Source organism: Pan troglodytes, chromosome 21, assembly GCF_028858775.2.
Source record: "Pan troglodytes isolate AG18354 chromosome 21, NHGRI_mPanTro3-v2.0_pri, whole genome shotgun sequence".
Lineage (NCBI taxonomy): Eukaryota > Metazoa > Chordata > Mammalia > Primates > Hominidae > Pan > Pan troglodytes.
In genome coordinates, this window is record NC_072419.2 from 69,821,858 (window position 1) to 69,837,977 (window position 16,120).

The window sequence follows — 16,120 nt, forward strand, 5'->3', positions numbered from 1 at the left end:
ACAGACCATGGCAGGCAGGCTGGGCTTGCCCCCCACCAGCAGTGCCTGGGTGACCAAGGCTGCCAGAGTCATCCAGAGTTAGCAACTGCAACTGGGACATGGGGGTGAGGGGACCCCTGAGCACCTCAGGGACCACCCAAGGGGGATTCCTGCAACTCCAGCTGGGGGCTGTTTTTCACTTTTGTCCCATCTCAGGCTGGCAAATTTCTCCCGTTTGGCCCCAGTTCTAGCCAGGTCACGTGTGAAAGGACAACTTCCTTCCAGACAGGCCCTGCAGGTCCCACTAGGCCCCTCCCATCTATGTGGCCCCACAGAGGCCCAGGATGGGCCGGGGTCCATCAGGAACACCTGTGTCCTTGGGCAGGGCCACCAGGTAAAACACAGGACACCCAGTCAGATCAGAATTTTAGATAAATAAGGAGTACCATTTTTGTGTAAATATGCCCCAAATATTTTACACTAAACAATTATTTGATATATATCCAAAGTCCCGACGTGACTGGGTCCTGTATCCCCTCCTTGGAGGCCTCGTGGCTCTGATGTTCGTGGGTTCAAATCCTCCCCATCTGGGGCTGTGGGCTGCCAGCACCACCTGGGGGCCCAAACTCCCTGGTTGCTCCACTCTTCCTCCCATTCTACCTCCCTTTTGTGTGGATTTGAGGGACCCCACTTTGGGAATGGAGGGAGACACGAGCAGGCCCTCCAAGGGCGCTCCTAGACAGTGCCCCCATCACCACTGCCTGTCACCTGGGCTGCCTCGTTTCCGTCCTCACCTAGCACAGTGGGTCCAACATGCCCCAAGGGTATCAGGACCTCAACCCTGGAATCTGTGGCTGACTCCATGTGGCAGGAAAGGATCTTGAAGATTTGGTTGAGGATGTTGAGATGGGGGCAATCCCAGATTATCCCAGGTGGGCCCTAAGTGCAGTCACTCGCATCCTCATGAGAAGGGGATTTGACACAGAGGAGGAGAGAGCAGTGTGGCGACAGAGGCAGAGACTGGAGTGACGCAGCCACAAGCCAAGGGGTGTCGGCGGCCACGGCAAGGAGTGAAGCAGGGAACCGATTCTCCTGGGGCCTCCAGAGGAGCAGAGCCCCATCGACACCTTGATTTCGGCAGGGAGGCTGGTTTTGGCCTGACCCCAGGAGGCCTCGCCATTTGCCGTCATTGGTCGCAGCATCCCTAAGAGACTAACGCACTATGAGGCCTTGCGGTCAGCCTGCCTGCTCTGCGGAACCCTCCGAGTCAGGTACCCGGCTGCAGGCTGGGAGCTGGGGGCTGGGCGACAGAGAGGCCTGCCTCAGTGCTGTGTACAGGGTCAGGGAACCTGCCCACCCTCCACCCCACCCTCCCTGCATCCTCAGGGAACCTGCCCATCCTCCACCCTGACCTCACCTGCATCCTCAGGGAACCTGCCCACCCTCCACCCGACCCTGCTCCGCATCCTCAGGGAACCTGCCCACCCTTCCCCCCAACCCTCCTCTGCATTCTCAGGGAACCTGCCCATCCTCCACCCTGACCTCACCTGCATCCTCAGGGAACCTGCCCACCCTCCACCCTGACCTCACCTGCATCCTCAGGCAACCTGCCCACCCTCCACCCAACCCTCCTCTTCATCCTCAGGGAACCTGCCCATCCTCCACCCGACCCTCCTCCGCATCCTCAGGGAACCTGCCCACCCTCCACCCTGACCTCACCTGCATCCTCAGGGAGCCTGCCCACCCTCCACCCCACCCTCCTCTGCATCCTCAGGGAGCCTGCCCACCCTCCACCCCACCCTCCTCCGCATCCTCAGGGAGCCTGCCCACCCTCCACCCCACCCTCCTCCGCATCCTCAGGGAGCCTGCCCACCCTCCACCCCACCCTCCTCCGCATCCTCAGGGAGCCTGCCCACCCTCCACCCCACCCTCCTCCGCATCCTCAGGGAACCTGCCCACCCTCCACCCCGACCCTCCTCCGCATCCTCAGGGAAGCTGCCCATCCTCCACCCCACCCTCCTCCGCATCCTCAGGGAACCTGCCCACCCTCCACCCCGACCCTCCTCCGCATCCTCAGGGAACCTGCCCATCCTCCACCCCACCCTCCTCCGCATCCTCAGGGAACCTGCCCACCCTCCACCCCACCCTCCTCCGCATCCTCAGGGAACCTGCCCACCCTCCACCCCCCCTCCTCTGCATCCTCAGGGAACCTGCCCATCCTCCACCCCACCCTCCTCTGCATCCTCAGGGAACCTGCCCACCCTCCACCCCACCCTCCTCTGCATCCTCAGGGAACCTGCCCACCCTCCACCCCACCCTCCTCCGCATCCTCAGGGAAGCTGCCCACCCTCCACCCTGACCCTCCTCTGCATCCTCAGGGAACCTGCTCACCCTCCACCCCGACGTTCACCTGCTGCAGCATGACTGGCTGTGGGCCGGGGCCGCTTTCCCAGAGCAGGGAGGGGTGGAAAGGAGCTGTCCTCCCCTCTCCCCACCCGTCCACTCTTCCCAGCCAAGGTCGGGGCAGGTTCTAGCCCAGAGAGACTAGGGAAGACCCAAAGCCCCCAACCCACTGACTGAAGTCACCAGCCTCCTGGGTTCGGGGGCTGGAGTTCCTACAACCACGTACAGAGGGCCTGGACCTGGGAGCAGGATGGATAGGTACAGGCTGCAGCCACAGGTGACCGGCTTAGCAGGAGAGTGAGATCAGGCGTGTGGGCCAGGGGAAGAATGAGTGTGTGTGTGACAGTCACTCGCGGTGGAGGAGCCCTCAGCTCTCATGCGGCCCCTAGAGATCCCAAAACCCGCAGCCTGGTTCTGTGGATCTGAAGGCACCATTCTCTGCCCTGAGTAGCCATGGAGAAGCCCCTCACAGCCACCCAGGCCACCTGGCCTTCGGATGGGGTCTTGCTGCTGGGCCACGGCCTGGGGGACACCAGGCACTCCTCACCGAGCGCTCAGCGCTCACCCTGTGCAGCGCATGGGACCACTCTTGCAGGCCCACCGCCCACCCTGGGGTCCCCGGGCAGGGAGTGAAGGATGCTGGGCCGGCCACTTGGGCAGGGAGGGGGTCCGGGGAGCACGGGCGGGGGCGGGGGGTACGGGGCCCACCCCCCAGCAGCAGGCGCACACGGCTCTGGGGTCGCTCAGTTTATTGGTAAAACGGGCACTGAGCGTGGCGAGCGCTGGGCGCGGAAGCCTGGGGCGGGGGCGCCTTTCCTCTTGAAGAACTTCCACTGGACCTTGATGGCGAGCATCCAGTCGCTGACCGAGGGCCTCTGGCAAGCGGAGGTGCAGACATGCGCCTGGCGGGGGTGCGGGGCGCCGGAGCGGCGCGCGGGGCGGGGGCGGGGCGGGGGCCGGGCCGGGGTTCGGAGCGCGGCGCCGCCGGGGAGGGTCGCGCCGCGGGCGCCCGCGCTTCACTTGCCCGCCTTCTGCGCCTTCTGCGCCGACTTGGTGACCTTGCCGGCGCCCCCGCTCTTCTTCTCCACGTTCTTGATGACGCCCACGGCCACCGTCTGCCTCATGTCGCGCACGGCGAAGCGGCCTGGGGGGCAGGGGGCGGCGTGTGGGCGGGGCCGGAGGACTTGTCCCCCCCCACAACCCCAGGGCTCTCGCTGGGCGGGGGCGCAACCGCGGGAACGAAGCCGGGTCGGGAACGTCCCCGGAACACGCTTAGCGCAGAGCGCGCCCTTGTGAAGACGGGCCGGCCTCGCCGGAGTCCTGCCTGGGCGGCTGCTCCACAGTCTGCGGGGCGGCCACGGGACGGGGGCAGCCCTAACGCTGCCACTGGATGACTGCGGGCCTTCCTCACTCGCGGGGCCTCCCTCACTTTCGGGGCCTCGTCTGCACACAGGACCCACCCCAGGTCGTCTGGGCAGGGTCACCTGCACTCAGTGACACGGAGGCCGTGGCTCTCCTGCCATGCTCTGGGCCAAGCTCCGCAGGAAAGGGGGCCCACTGCTGTCCCCAGCGCCCCATCCCCGCAGTCCTCTGCCCTCAGCCTGGATCAGCCACAGCCTGGGGGCTGCACCTCCCCGGACCACCCCGGCTCACCGAGAGGCGGGTACTGGGAGAAGCTCTCCACACACATGGGCTTTCCCGGCACCATCTCCACGATGGCCGCGTCTCCAGACTTCAGGGACTTGGGGTTGTCCTCCAGCTTCTTGCCAGAGCGCCGGTCAATCTTCTCCTTCAGCTCCGCAAACTTGCAGGCGATGTGGGCTGTGTGGCAGTCGATGACCGGGGAGTAGCCGGCGCTAATCTGCCCCGGGTGGTTCAGGATGATGACCTGCGAGCAGAGCCACAGGCGGCCATCAGGCACATCGGCGGTGGGCACCGGGAGGGCGCCAGAGCGGGGCTGGGAGGCCCAGTCACCGGCCCCTCTGCACGGGCTCCTGAGCCTGGAGTGCTGACTGGAGGAGGCTCAGGCTCTGAGGACCCAGCCCCCAGACCTGAACCTCAACATCCTCATTAAGCAAAAGATAAACAACTGAGATTCATTGTTTCGAAGGGGCAGGGGCAGCACTTACACGGCCAACCTCAGCTGGAACTAAGGGGGCGGGTGACAAAACTGGACCTCAATTCCTGTGTTTCAGTTGTATCTCAATAAAGCCACTTTTAAAAATCATATGACGAGGCCGGGCACGGTGGCTCACGCCTGTAATCCCAGTACTTTGGGAGGCTGACGCACGTGGATCACTTGAGGTCAGGAGTTCGAGACCAGCCTGGCCAACATGGCGAAACCCCGTATCTACTAATAAAAAAAAAATTAGCCAGGCGTGGTGGCGCATGCCTGTAATCTTACCTACTTGGGAGGCTGAGGCAGGAGAATCACTTGAACCCGGGAGGCGGAGGTTGCAGTGAGCCGAGATCGCGCCACTGCCCTCCAGCCTGGGCAACAGAGCGAGACTCCGTCTCAAAAAAAAAAAAATAAATCATATGAAGAGGCCAGCAAAGAGGGGCAATGAAGACTGTAGAGAATAAAAGTATGACAGAGATGTCTCAGGCAGTAAGTTAACAAAAGCATTTTTCCAGGACGAATGTAGGACCTCAAAGGCTGGGCATCCCAGCAGTGCAGCGTGGAAGACAGACCCGGGATTGCACACAGGCTGGGAGCCACAGGGCCTGCACCCCTCCCAGAACTGATTGATCCCCTCGTTGAGTGCTCGGTGGCCCCCTCGGTGGAATGCGGGTCCCTTTTCTTTTTTTTTTTTTTTCTTTTGAGACGAAGTCTCGCTCTGTCACGCAGGCTGGAGTGCAGTGGCGCAATCTCGGCTCACTGCAACCTCCGCCTCCCAGGTTCAAGCGATTCTCCTGCCTCAGCTTCCTGATAGCTGGGACTACAGGCACGTGCCACCACGCCTGGCTAATTTTTGTATTTTTAGTAGAGACGGGGTTTCACCATGTTGACCAGGATGGACTTGATCTCTTGACCTCGTGATCTGCCCGCCTCGGCCTCTCAAAGTGCTGGGATTACAGGCGTGAGCCACTGCGCCCAGCCTGAGGGTCCGGTTTTCTCCCTACGCCAGGCCACCTGCCGACAGCAGCCTCACCCAGGACAGTCCTGCTGCTGTCCAGCAGGCGCCAGCCCCCTGGACCCAGCGCAGCCCCCCACCTGGGAGGTGAACTGAGCAGCCTCCTGCGGCGGGTCAGACTTGCTGTCCCCACACACGTTGCCCCGCCGGATGTCCTTCACCGACACGTTCTTCACATTGAAGCCGACGTTGTCGCCGGGCAGAGCTTCGCTCAGAGCCTCGTGGTGCATCTCCACTGACTTCACCTCAGTGGTGATGTTCACTGGCGCAAAGGTCACCACCATGCCCGGCCGCAGGATGCCGGTCTCCACCCGGCCCACGGGCACCGTGCCAATGCCTGCAGAGGGGAGGGGGTGTGAGGGGAAGGTGGGGCCCGAGGGGATGCTGGGGCAGGATATTTGGGGACAGAGCCTGGAAACCAACAAAGCCTGGGACTGGATCCCCCCGACAGGCCTGGGGGTTGGGGCCACATGGGCGGAGTGCAGGGGAAGGGAGGCCAGGGACAAGGCAGACACAGAGATTCCAAGGGAAGTGGGGGCTCTCCCACCCAGCTGGGGAAATAAGAGGCTGAGCAGCAGAGCTCCCAGGAACCCAAGGAAAAGCCACAGGGACAGAGAAGGGGGAGGATGGGCAGAGAGGGGCTGTCTGAACCTGGGGTCCCATCCTTGCCCCCGGAGAGCACTTTCCCTCAAAGGAGGCACTATGGGACCCCTCCTTTGTCTGAGGACTCCTCCCTGTGAGTGTGGGTGGGGCGACTGACTGCTTCTGCCTAGGGTCTGGTGGCCCTGCTCCCTGCTCCCTGCGGGCCCTGCTCCCTGCTCCCTGCAGGCTCTCTGGGCCCCACTTGGATGCTGCAGGTCTCTATCATTAAAGGGGCCTCTCAGCCAGATGCAGCACAGGCACAGCGGCACCTGAGCGTCCCTGGCATTTCTCATGGATCTACTTAAACCAATTGTGCAGCTGCCACATGGGGGTCTTGTCCCCCCCCCAGGCTACTGGGTCTCCACCCTCACCTCCCAGGGCTGTGAGGGGGGCCCGTTGTAGCCTCCAGCCAACTTCACTGAGGCCAGTGGCTGTGCTCTGTGCTGGGGTGAGCATGATGCCCCCACGGTGCACAGAGAGATGCCTGCAACATCTTTGGCTGCAGCCCACTGGCTGGGGGTCTCCTATCAGTGCCCTTCTCTGGGGTCTCAGATTTGTTTATGGTTTCTCTTCTTGGTGGGATGGATGGATGGATGGACGGATGGATGGGGAGGTGGGTGGACAGAAGGATGGGTGGGGAGATGGATGAGTAGGGAGATGGATGGATGGATTGGTGGATGGATGGATGGATGGATGGATGAGGAGGTAGATGAGTGGATGGACAGAAGGATGGATGGATAGGAAGGTGGGTGGATGAATGGATGGATGGGGAGGTGGATGGATGGATGGATGGATGGATAGATGGATGGATGGGGGGATGGATGGATGGATGGATGGATGGACGGACGGACGGGGAGGTGGATGGATGGATGGATGGATGGATGGATGGATGAGGAGATGAATGGATGGATGAGATGGATGGATGGATGATGGAGGGAAGGATGGCTGGGTGGGGAGATGGATGGATAGAGAGGTGGATGGGGAGATGGATGAATGAATGGATGGATGGATGGATGGATGGGGAAGTGGATGGATGGGGAGGTGGATGGATGGATAGGTGGATGGGTGGATGGACAGAAGGATGAATGGGTAGGGAGATGGATGGATGGATGGATGGGGAGGGATGGATGGATGGATGGATGGGTGGATGGATAGAAGGATGGATGGGTGGGGAGGTGGGTGGGTGGGTGGATGGATGGAGAGATGGATAGATGGATAGATGATGGATGGATGGAGAGAAGGATGGATGGGTGGGGAGGTGAGTGGGTGGGTGGGTGGATGGGTGGATGGATGGATGGGTGGGGAGGTGGGTGGGTGGATGGATGAGTGGGGAGGTGGGTGGGTGGATGGATGGATGGATGCATGGATGGATGGATGGAGAGGTGGGTGGATGGGTGGATGGACAGAAGGATGGATGGGTGGGGAGGTGGGTGAGTGGGTAGATGGATGAATGGAGAGGTGGATGGATGGATGGATGGATGAAGGATGGATGGGTGGGGAGGTGGGTGGATGGATGGATGGATTGGGAGGTGGGTAGATGGGTGGATGGACAGAAGGATGGATGGGTGGGGAGGTGGGTGGGTGTGTGGGTGGATGGATGGATGGGGAGGTGGATGGATGGATGGTTAGATGGGGAGGTGGGTGGATGGATGGATGGATGGATAGAAGGACGGATACAAGGATGGATGGGGGAGGTGGGTGGATGGATGGATGGATGGGGAGATGGGTGGATGGGTGGATGGACAGAAGGATGGATGGGTAGGGAGGTAGGTGAGTGGATGGATGGATGGATGGATGGGGAGATGGATGGATGGATAGAGAGAAGGATGGATGGGTGGGACAATGGATGGATGGATGGATAGAAGGATGGACGGGTGGGGAGATGGATGGATGGATGGATGGATGGACGGACAGAAGGATGTATGGGTGGGGAGGTGGGTGGATAGATGGATGGATGGATGGATAGATGGGGAAATGGATGGATGGAAGGATGGATGGATAGGGAGGTGGGTGGATGGATGGACGGATGGATGTACAGAAGGATGGATGGGTGGGGAGGTGGGTGAGTGGATGGATGGATGGATGGATGGATGGGGAGATGGATGGATGGAGAGATAGAAGGATGGATGGGTGGGACAATAGATGGATGGATAGAGAGAAGGATGGATGGGTGGGGAGATGGATGGATGGATGGATGGAGAGGTGGATGGATGGATGGATGGATAGAGAGAAGGATGGATGGTTGAGACGATGGATGGATGGATGGATGGAGAGATGGATGGATGGATGGATGGACAGAAGGATGGATGGGTGGGGAGGTGGATGGATGGATGGATAGAGAGAAGGATGGATGGGTGGGACAATGGATGGATGGATGGATGCATGGATGGATGGATGGAGGGATAGAGAGAAGGATGGATGGGTGGGACAATCAATGGATGGATGGATGGATGGATGGATAGAGAGAAGGATGGATGGGTGGGGAGATGGATGGATGGATGGAGAGGTGGATGGATGGATGGATTGATGGACAGAAGGATGGATGGGTGGGGAGGTGGATGGATGGAGAGATGGAGAGATGGTTGGATAGAGAGAAGGATGGATGGATGGGACAATGGATGGATGGATGGATGGATGGGTGGGGAGATGGATGGATCGATGGATGGATGGATGGATAGATAGATGGATGGAGAGGTGGATAGATGGATGGGTGGATGGATGGACAGAGGATGGATGGGTGGGGAGGTGGGTGGATGGATGGATGGATGTGGGATGGACTGTCCCACAGAAAGTGTGTGGTAAGGGGAGAGATTGGAGACAGCCCAGTCTTGAGATGCCTTGTAGGGGCCCCTGGTCTAGGGCAGGCAGAGCTGGCCAGGCAGGAGCTCCAGCACGGCGCCCTTGCTCACCACCGATCTTGTACACGTCCTGCAGCGGCAGACGCAGGGGCTTGTCCGTGGGGCGCGTGGGGGGCAGGATGGTGTCCAGGGCCTCCAGCAGGGACACGCCGCTTGCGTTGCCCTCCTTACGCTCCACCTTCCAGCCCTTGAACCACGGCATCTGGACCAAAGGGAGAAAATCAATCCGTTAAGAGACATTGGTGGCCTCCCCACCCTCAGGCCTCCCCAGGGTGCTTCCAGGAGTACTGCTGTTCAGGCTAAACTTGCCTCGTGCCCTTTGACATGAGGAATTTCCCCACCCTGCTCCTCCCCAGCCCATAGCCCCAGCATCACAGGGACTCTGGGAAGGAGATCCCTCTTAAAAGGAGGAGGACAAAGAGGGAAAGCAGCCTTCCCAGCCCAGGCTGCTCAGGAGTTGCTGACACTGTGAACAAACCCCCAGTCCAGCCCCAAGTCCCCGAAACCCCGGGCCCCTGACCATCAGCTCCAGGCAGGGCAGATGACTTGACTAGGAGGATGCTGAGTCTGGCCAAGGGCCAGGCCAGGTACAGAGCTGAAGGAGGAGCCTCGCCCCACCCTAGCTTCTGGACACTGTGCTGCCTCCGAGCTTGGCCCAGCCTTGTCCGGAGCTTCTCCTAGTGTGGCCCCCACTCCCATCCCATGAAGCCTCCCTCTGGGCCACCTGCCACAAACAGGGAGCAGGGGAGGGGGCCGGCAGCACAGTGCCCCAGCCCCCCAGGGCCTGTGTAAGCACGGGCCACCTAGCAGCTCAGGCCAGAGGGGAGTGCAGGGTCCCTGATGGCTGGAGGCCTCCCTGGGGAGGGGAGAATGGCGTTCGCCACATGATACCCCATGAGGAAAACGCCATCACAGGTAAACAACACCGAGCCTCGTGAGATGGAGGCGGAGCTGGGGGAGTCCCTCTCAGTTCTGTCCCCAGACCTCAGCTCCAGGCTCAGTGCTGCTGGTCTGTCTCCCTGCTGTCTCTAGACTCCACACCGGCACCCTCACTGTGGGCAGCGACAGTGCTGGCAGAGCCTAGTGGCGGCCATTCTGGGGTCTCCTCTGGCTTGGAGAACCTTGGGAACAGTCTCAGGTTCTGCAAGTGTCTCCACGCGTCACCTCCAGCCAAGGCAGAGTCCCTGGGCTACAGACTGTTCGCACGTTGAGCTCCCAGGTGATCAGCCAAGAGCCAACCCTTGGCCATCCCAGCAAGCCCAGAAGCATGCACACTTCCCAAAGCCCAACCCTGCTCCAAGATCCCAGGGGAGGCAGCCAAGGAGGCCCCCACGGCCCAGCCCAAAGCCCCTGCACGGTGTCCAGGACCAGGACAATGGCCTGGCAGAGATGAAACCGACCGCCCCCATGGCAGGGCTCTGGAGACCAAGCACATGGGCCTGGTGCTGGAGGCCGCTGCCCCTGCTGTGTTGACATCGTGGATGGGCCCTGGCCCCGGCCAGCCGCGTGGGAGGCTGAGTGTAGGAGCAAAGCCCGGTGCTGAGGGGGATGGGGCTCCCCGCCGGGCCCTGAGCCAGTTAGGGAAACCCAGCAGGTTTCGAGGGGAACTTGAATTTCCCGGGGACAGGCCCTCGACCTCCCCCTGCCACCTGCCGGTGCCTCGCTCTGGCCCAGGGGGTCCAGCCAGCTCCCGTGGCCCGCCCCGCCCTAGCTGCCACTCACGTTGGGGGAGGGCTCCAGCATGTTGTCGCCGTGCCAGCCGGAGATGGGCACAAAGGGCACGGTGGCCGGGTTGTAGCCGATCTTCTTGATGTAGGCGCTGACTTCCTTGACGATCTCGTCGTAGCGCTTCTCACTGTAGGCCGGCTCTGTGGAGTCCATTTTGTTCACGCCCACGATGAGCTGCTTCACACCCAGCGTGTAGGCCAGCAGGGCATGCTCCCGCGTCTGCCCATTCTTGGAGATGCCCGCCTCGAACTCGCCCACGCCCGCCGCCACGATCAGCACTGCGCAGTCCGCCTGCCCGGCAGGGGACACAGTGAGCCCTGCCCCGCCTGCCCGGCAGGGGACAGAGCGAGCCTGGCCCCACCTCACTTACAGGCCTCTCCAGGCAGTGGGCTGGGGCCTGAGCAGCCCACTGGGGCCTTGGGGAGGGAGGCATGGGGGTCCCCACTTCAAGGGCAGCATGGGGGCTCATCACCAGGCCCTGGGTCAGGGGACCGAGGTTCAGCCCTGGCTCCACCACCAGTGGGCTGTGTGTCCCTGGACAAGTCACTCAGCCTGTCTGCTCCTGTTCCTCACTTGAGGACAGATTGAAGTCACAGTTATCAAAGCAGTTTGGAGGTGGTGGCATGTGTCCTGCTGTCTGCAGGGTGCTGTGTCTGGGGTGTCCGTGAGTCTCTGTGAGTGCCCTGAAATGTCATACAGTCTACACCTGGCCAGTGGCACCTCTGCCCACTGCTCACTCTCCCCATCCTGGCCTCCAATCCCTCCATGTATGAAGGTGTGTCCGCGTCCCCATCTGCCCCCATCTATCTGGGGACTCTGACACTGGCTGGGTGTCTTCACAGGCACTGGTTCAGATGCCAGAACACTGGATTCATCCTTAGGGGGGCTCTGAGCCAGACTGGGTGAGGGTGGCCCAGGTGAGGGGTCCCCTGCCCTCACAGGAAGCACCGGAGACCCCACCATCCCAGTGACCCCAGGGGCCCCCAGTGTCCCTTGAAGGGTGCAGCGGCCTCTCCCCCAGCCCCGCCTGCTGTGCCCTGCTCACCTGGGATGTACCCGTGATCATGTTCTTGATGAAGTCGCGGTGGCCGGGGGCATCGATGATGGTGATGTAGTACTTGGTGGTCTCGAACTTCCAGAGGGAGATGTCGATGGTGATGCCGCGCTCACGCTCCGCCTTCAGCTTGTCCAGCACCCAGGCATATTTGAAGGATCCCTTCCCCATCTGGAGCGGGTGAGGGTCGCGGCTGAGGGCGGGACCCGGGACCCAGGACCCAGGAGTCCCTGGTGGTGCGAGCTGCTTGTTACAGCAGAGTGGCCGCGAGAGGCGGGAGATGGGCTCCAGCACCCCCTTGCTCTCCACCGGGGTCCTGGGACGCCGGCCCCCTCTGTCGGGACCCCACACCCAGACCCTGCCCCCCAGGGCCGGCCTCCGCACCTGCTCCGAAATGGGCGCGGCTACGCACGTCCACCAGCAGGTGGCGCAAGGGCCTGGGAGTCGCTCGCTCTACGAGCGAAGCCGCCAGATGGGATAAACCCCTCCCGGGCGAGGGCTCCCCTTTATCTGAAGCTGCGGACGCCCCCAGATCCCTTCCTCAACCAGAGGCCAATAATACCACCGTGTTTGGGGCTGTCAGATAAATAACCCTCTGTGTGTGTGTTTTTTTTAAGGTAAGGAGAAAGGAAAACGGAATGAGGTCAGGAGGAGGGCTTGGCGACGCAGCTCCTTCCCGCTGCTCCAGCCTCCCCATCCCTCTGAGGCTTCTCCTCCCCTTCCTCGCTCTGCCGGACACGGGAAGCTGGGGGGCCTCGGCCAGTGAGACCCCCACAGAAGGGGACGGGCTGCAGTCAGGGCAGCAGCGGCAGTCACTACCCAGCTGGGCAGAACTCCTCGCCAGGGCCTTGCACAGACAGGACTCTGCCCTCCAGGAGGCTGCCCGGTCTGGAGCAGACCCAGATGGGACCCAGCTGGGGCCTGAAACAGCGGCCCTCTGAAACCCCCGCCTCCTCCTGACAAGGCCAGGTAAAGGGTGATGCAGCCCAAACTCAGGGGTGCACCTCAGAGCACCCCCCAACCCCGCCAGGGCAGAGGCTCAGCCCAGGACAGCGAGTGCCCCCACCTCGGGCCCTGGCCTCCGCCCTCATCATCCAGGTGAGAGCTCCCACAGGCCCTCCCCGGAGTGGGCTTCTCCCCAGAGTCCTGGGTGGGGGATGGGGACCAGAGAGCAGACCCCGTCTCATGACCGCTCCCCACCACCGTCTCAGCCACCAAAGAGGAATCGCTTCAAAAGGTCAGCTAGGGGGTCACCTCATCCAGGACCCCCACCCCAGGGCTGCCCTGGACAGCAGCCCTCCACAGCCCAGCACAAGAAAATGGAGCAGACGGGCCGGCTGCCCATCAATCAGCTATTAATAGTAGCGTGCGCCCTGGCAGGGCCCTAGGACAAGTGAGGGCAGTACCATCTCCAGCCCCAGCCTTCGCCCTGGGGGGAAGGGGGGAAGGCTCCAGGGCCCTCCAGCCCCAGCTCAACATGGCAGAGTTCCAGAGCCTTCTGCAGACCCTCCCAGGTCACCTCCCTCACCACAGGGCAAGTCCGGCAGCTCGATGGCCACCCCTCCCCCACCAAGCTCCCCCTAAGAGAGAGGCTGCCCCACCAGACCCTCTGAGGCCTGAGTGCCCCACAGCGGGGGTCCCTCCTGCCCTGGAGGAGGTCACCTGAGCCCCATACCCTGGGGCTGGGAGATGCCAAGCCTGGCCACCACGGGAGTTGGGGGTTCCTTCTCAGGGGGCCAAGACCATAGCCTGGGGAGCTCACCTCAGCCGCCTCCTTCTCGAACTTCTCAATGGTCCTTTTGTCAATACCTCCGCATTTGTAGATGAGGTGGCCCGTGGTGGTGGACTTTCCGGAGTCCACGTGGCCGATGACCACGATGTTGATGTGGGTCTTCTCCTTGCCCATTTTGCTGGGAGTGTGAGGGGTTGGCGGGACCCGGGGTGCTCTGGCTCAGGGCGAGGGGGGCTGCAGTGATTCTGTGGGGCCAGTGGTGTTGGGGAGACCGGTGATGGGGAGCCCCAGGGGGAGACACCAGCAGAGACTGTCCCGGCACAGGCTGGGCACGCATCCCTGCCCACAAACCAAGCCCCCATGTTTGGTGGGGAGGGAAGGGCCCCCACCCACAGCTGGGCCTGGCCAGGGCAAGCAGAGGCTGTGCACTGCCCCCACCCCACACTTGAGCCCAAACAGCCCCATCTGCTGTAAATAACTGGGCGTTGGAGCCCGCGGGCTGCTCCTTGGGAAGGGGTTAGCCACCATTTGGAGAGACCACGCAGCGCCAGGCTGGGTACGTCCGTGACCAGCAGAGCCGGGTGATGAGTCACCTGCCCAGCGCTCCAGGGCCCTGTCCTGCACGCGCACTCCCCTCCCCGGCGGCAGGGCCAGGGACACGGCGCCCCACCCCCACCCGCTGCCACCGGGGAGAGATGGCCACTGCTCCCCACTCCCCTCCTCAGGCAGGGACGGCGCCATCTTCCCCTCATCCCTGCCCGGCAGGCTGGGCCAGAGCCCCGACGGAGATGCACTGCCCAGATTAGGGACCCAGAATAGCTCTAGGCACCCCCCTCCCGGACTCTCACAGGGACAGACAGCGGCCGGGAGGTGGGGGTCCCTGTTCCAGCCTGAGGAAGGAGGACCCGGCCCTGCCGAGCCCAGCAAGTGCCAGGTGGAGATGCCCTCGGCCCCGTGGGGGTATAGGGGGCACCCTCCCTGCCCCCTCCCCTCTGGTCAGGGCCCTGGGTCACAGCCCTGTCCCATCACAGAGGTCAGTGGAGAAACCCACGCTGCTCCTCGGGGACAGGTGGCTGGGGGAGGGAAAGAGGACAGAAGCCACCCTGGGGTGGGAACACGGGTGGGGGTGGGGAGGCCAGGGCCCCCAGATCTCACCACCTCCCTCAGCGTCCTCTGGCCCAGCGCCCCGAAGCCCGACCCCCATCAGCCCCCGGCACTGAAGACCCTGCCCCCAGCCCGCAGGGACCCGCGGCCCCAAGGTCACGGCTACGGGGCGATCGCCGCCCAGGACCCGGCCCCGCCGCCCCGCGCCGCCCTCCCCCCCGGGCCCAGCCCGGCCGACGCGGGGACCCCCGGAAGCCGGAATCCGGGCGCGCGCGGGGGCGGGTGCGGGGCCCGGCCACCCTCTGCCCCCCAGGACCGGCCCCGGGGGTCCCTCTTCGGAAGACGGGGGCGGGGGCGGAGGCCCGGGGGCCGAGCGTCCTTACCCGGAGCCGAGGTCTCAGCCAGAGGGACTGGCGGCGCCGGCGCCGGCGGTTTTATCTCCGGGAGGGGGTCCACCTATTGACGGTGGCGGCGCAGTGCACCGCGCCCTGCAGCACGCCAATGCGGAACCGCGCGGGAGGGGGCGGGGCGCGGACGCGCGCGGGCGGGCGCCAAGGGGACGCGAGGGGATGCGGGAGGCGCGGGCTGCAAAGACGGACGCGGGAGGCGGGAGAGAAACGCGCAGCGGGCGGGGGCGGGGCGGGGGGCAGGGCAGGGAGGCGGCGGGAGGGAGGGACGGGGATGGAGACGGCGCGGGGAGAGCGCGGCGGGCCCGGGAGACGGGGCGAGAGCCGGCTCAGGGCAGGAACACGCTTGAGCCGCGAAAAGCGGTCCCCTGGGACAGGGCAGACGCCGAGGACCGGAGCCGGCAGGCGGGGGAGGGGAGCAGGTGGGCTGCAGCCTGGGAGACGAGCCTGGGTCTACCGGCCCCTCCCCGGCCCTGCTCATGGGGGACGCCCAAGAACCAACGAAGCCCGGCTCTGAGGGGCTCTCCCTAATGAGGCCCGGGGGTGCAGGCCTCAGGGTGGAACCCCGGAATCTGCTGGTTTCCAGTCCCTGTCCTCACGTGCCTGCCCTCCTGGGCGCACCATGACAGGCCCCGAGGATCCAGCGCAGAACCACCCTCCCCCTGAGAGGCTGGTCTCCCACGGTGCAGGGAACGCCGGAAGCCCGCTCCCAGACCCACTGACATCTTCCAGGGACCCTCCCCTCCGGGTGCGCCTACCTCCGGCTGCTGCTGGGAAACAGCGCCAGCCAAGGGCGAGTCAGATCCAGACAGACCCAGGCCCCCCCGCCCAGCGCCCCACCCCGCTGCACCTCAGCGCCTTGCGGCTGATGCTCATATGGGGTCAGGATGCCAAGCCAAAGACCGGGCCACGCTCTATAGGAAGTGGGGAGTCCCTGAGGTCCTGGCACACGCGGGTAATGACCAACGTGGGTTGTGAGGAAGGGGATGTGGCAGCCATGTGTTGTGTGAAGACCAAGGTCAGGGGCTTTCTCCCGGACCCCAAGATCCTGTCGTCTCACCCAGGTATTCAGGTCTTCC

General features: G+C 63.4%; 1 protein-coding gene across 1 annotated transcript; it reads right to left on the bottom strand.

Annotated features, from left to right (window-relative positions):
* Positions 1-3,116: 3,116 nt before the first annotated feature.
* On the bottom strand, positions 3,117-15,158 carry EEF1A2 (eukaryotic translation elongation factor 1 alpha 2). Its single transcript, XM_016938332.3, has 8 exons — positions 15,018-15,158; positions 13,561-13,775; positions 11,790-11,969; positions 10,739-11,035; positions 9,068-9,218; positions 5,597-5,853; positions 4,036-4,270; positions 3,117-3,526 (listed from the first exon to the last, which is right to left on the bottom strand). Exons 2-8 carry the CDS (start codon positions 13,702-13,704, stop codon positions 3,399-3,401), a joined length of 1,392 nt encoding a protein of 463 aa, XP_016793821.1. The 5' UTR covers positions 13,705-13,775; positions 15,018-15,158; the 3' UTR covers positions 3,117-3,398.
* Between the last annotated feature and the right edge of the window lie 962 nt (positions 15,159-16,120).

Bases quoted from the DNA above. Each gene is read 5' to 3' on its own strand.
- EEF1A2 (XM_016938332.3), bottom strand. From the start codon at position 13,704: ATGGGCAAGGAGAAGACCCACATCAACATCGTGGTCATCGGCCACGTG. The intron at 9,219-10,738 runs GTGAGTGGCAGC...CCTTTGGTCCAG, and splicing joins TGCTGGAGCCCTCCCCCAAC to ATGCCGTGGTTCAAGGGCTG. The intron at 3,527-4,035 runs GTGAGCCGGGGT...CCTGCCCCCCAG, and splicing joins CTCCCAGTACCCGCCTCTCG to GCCGCTTCGCCGTGCGCGAC.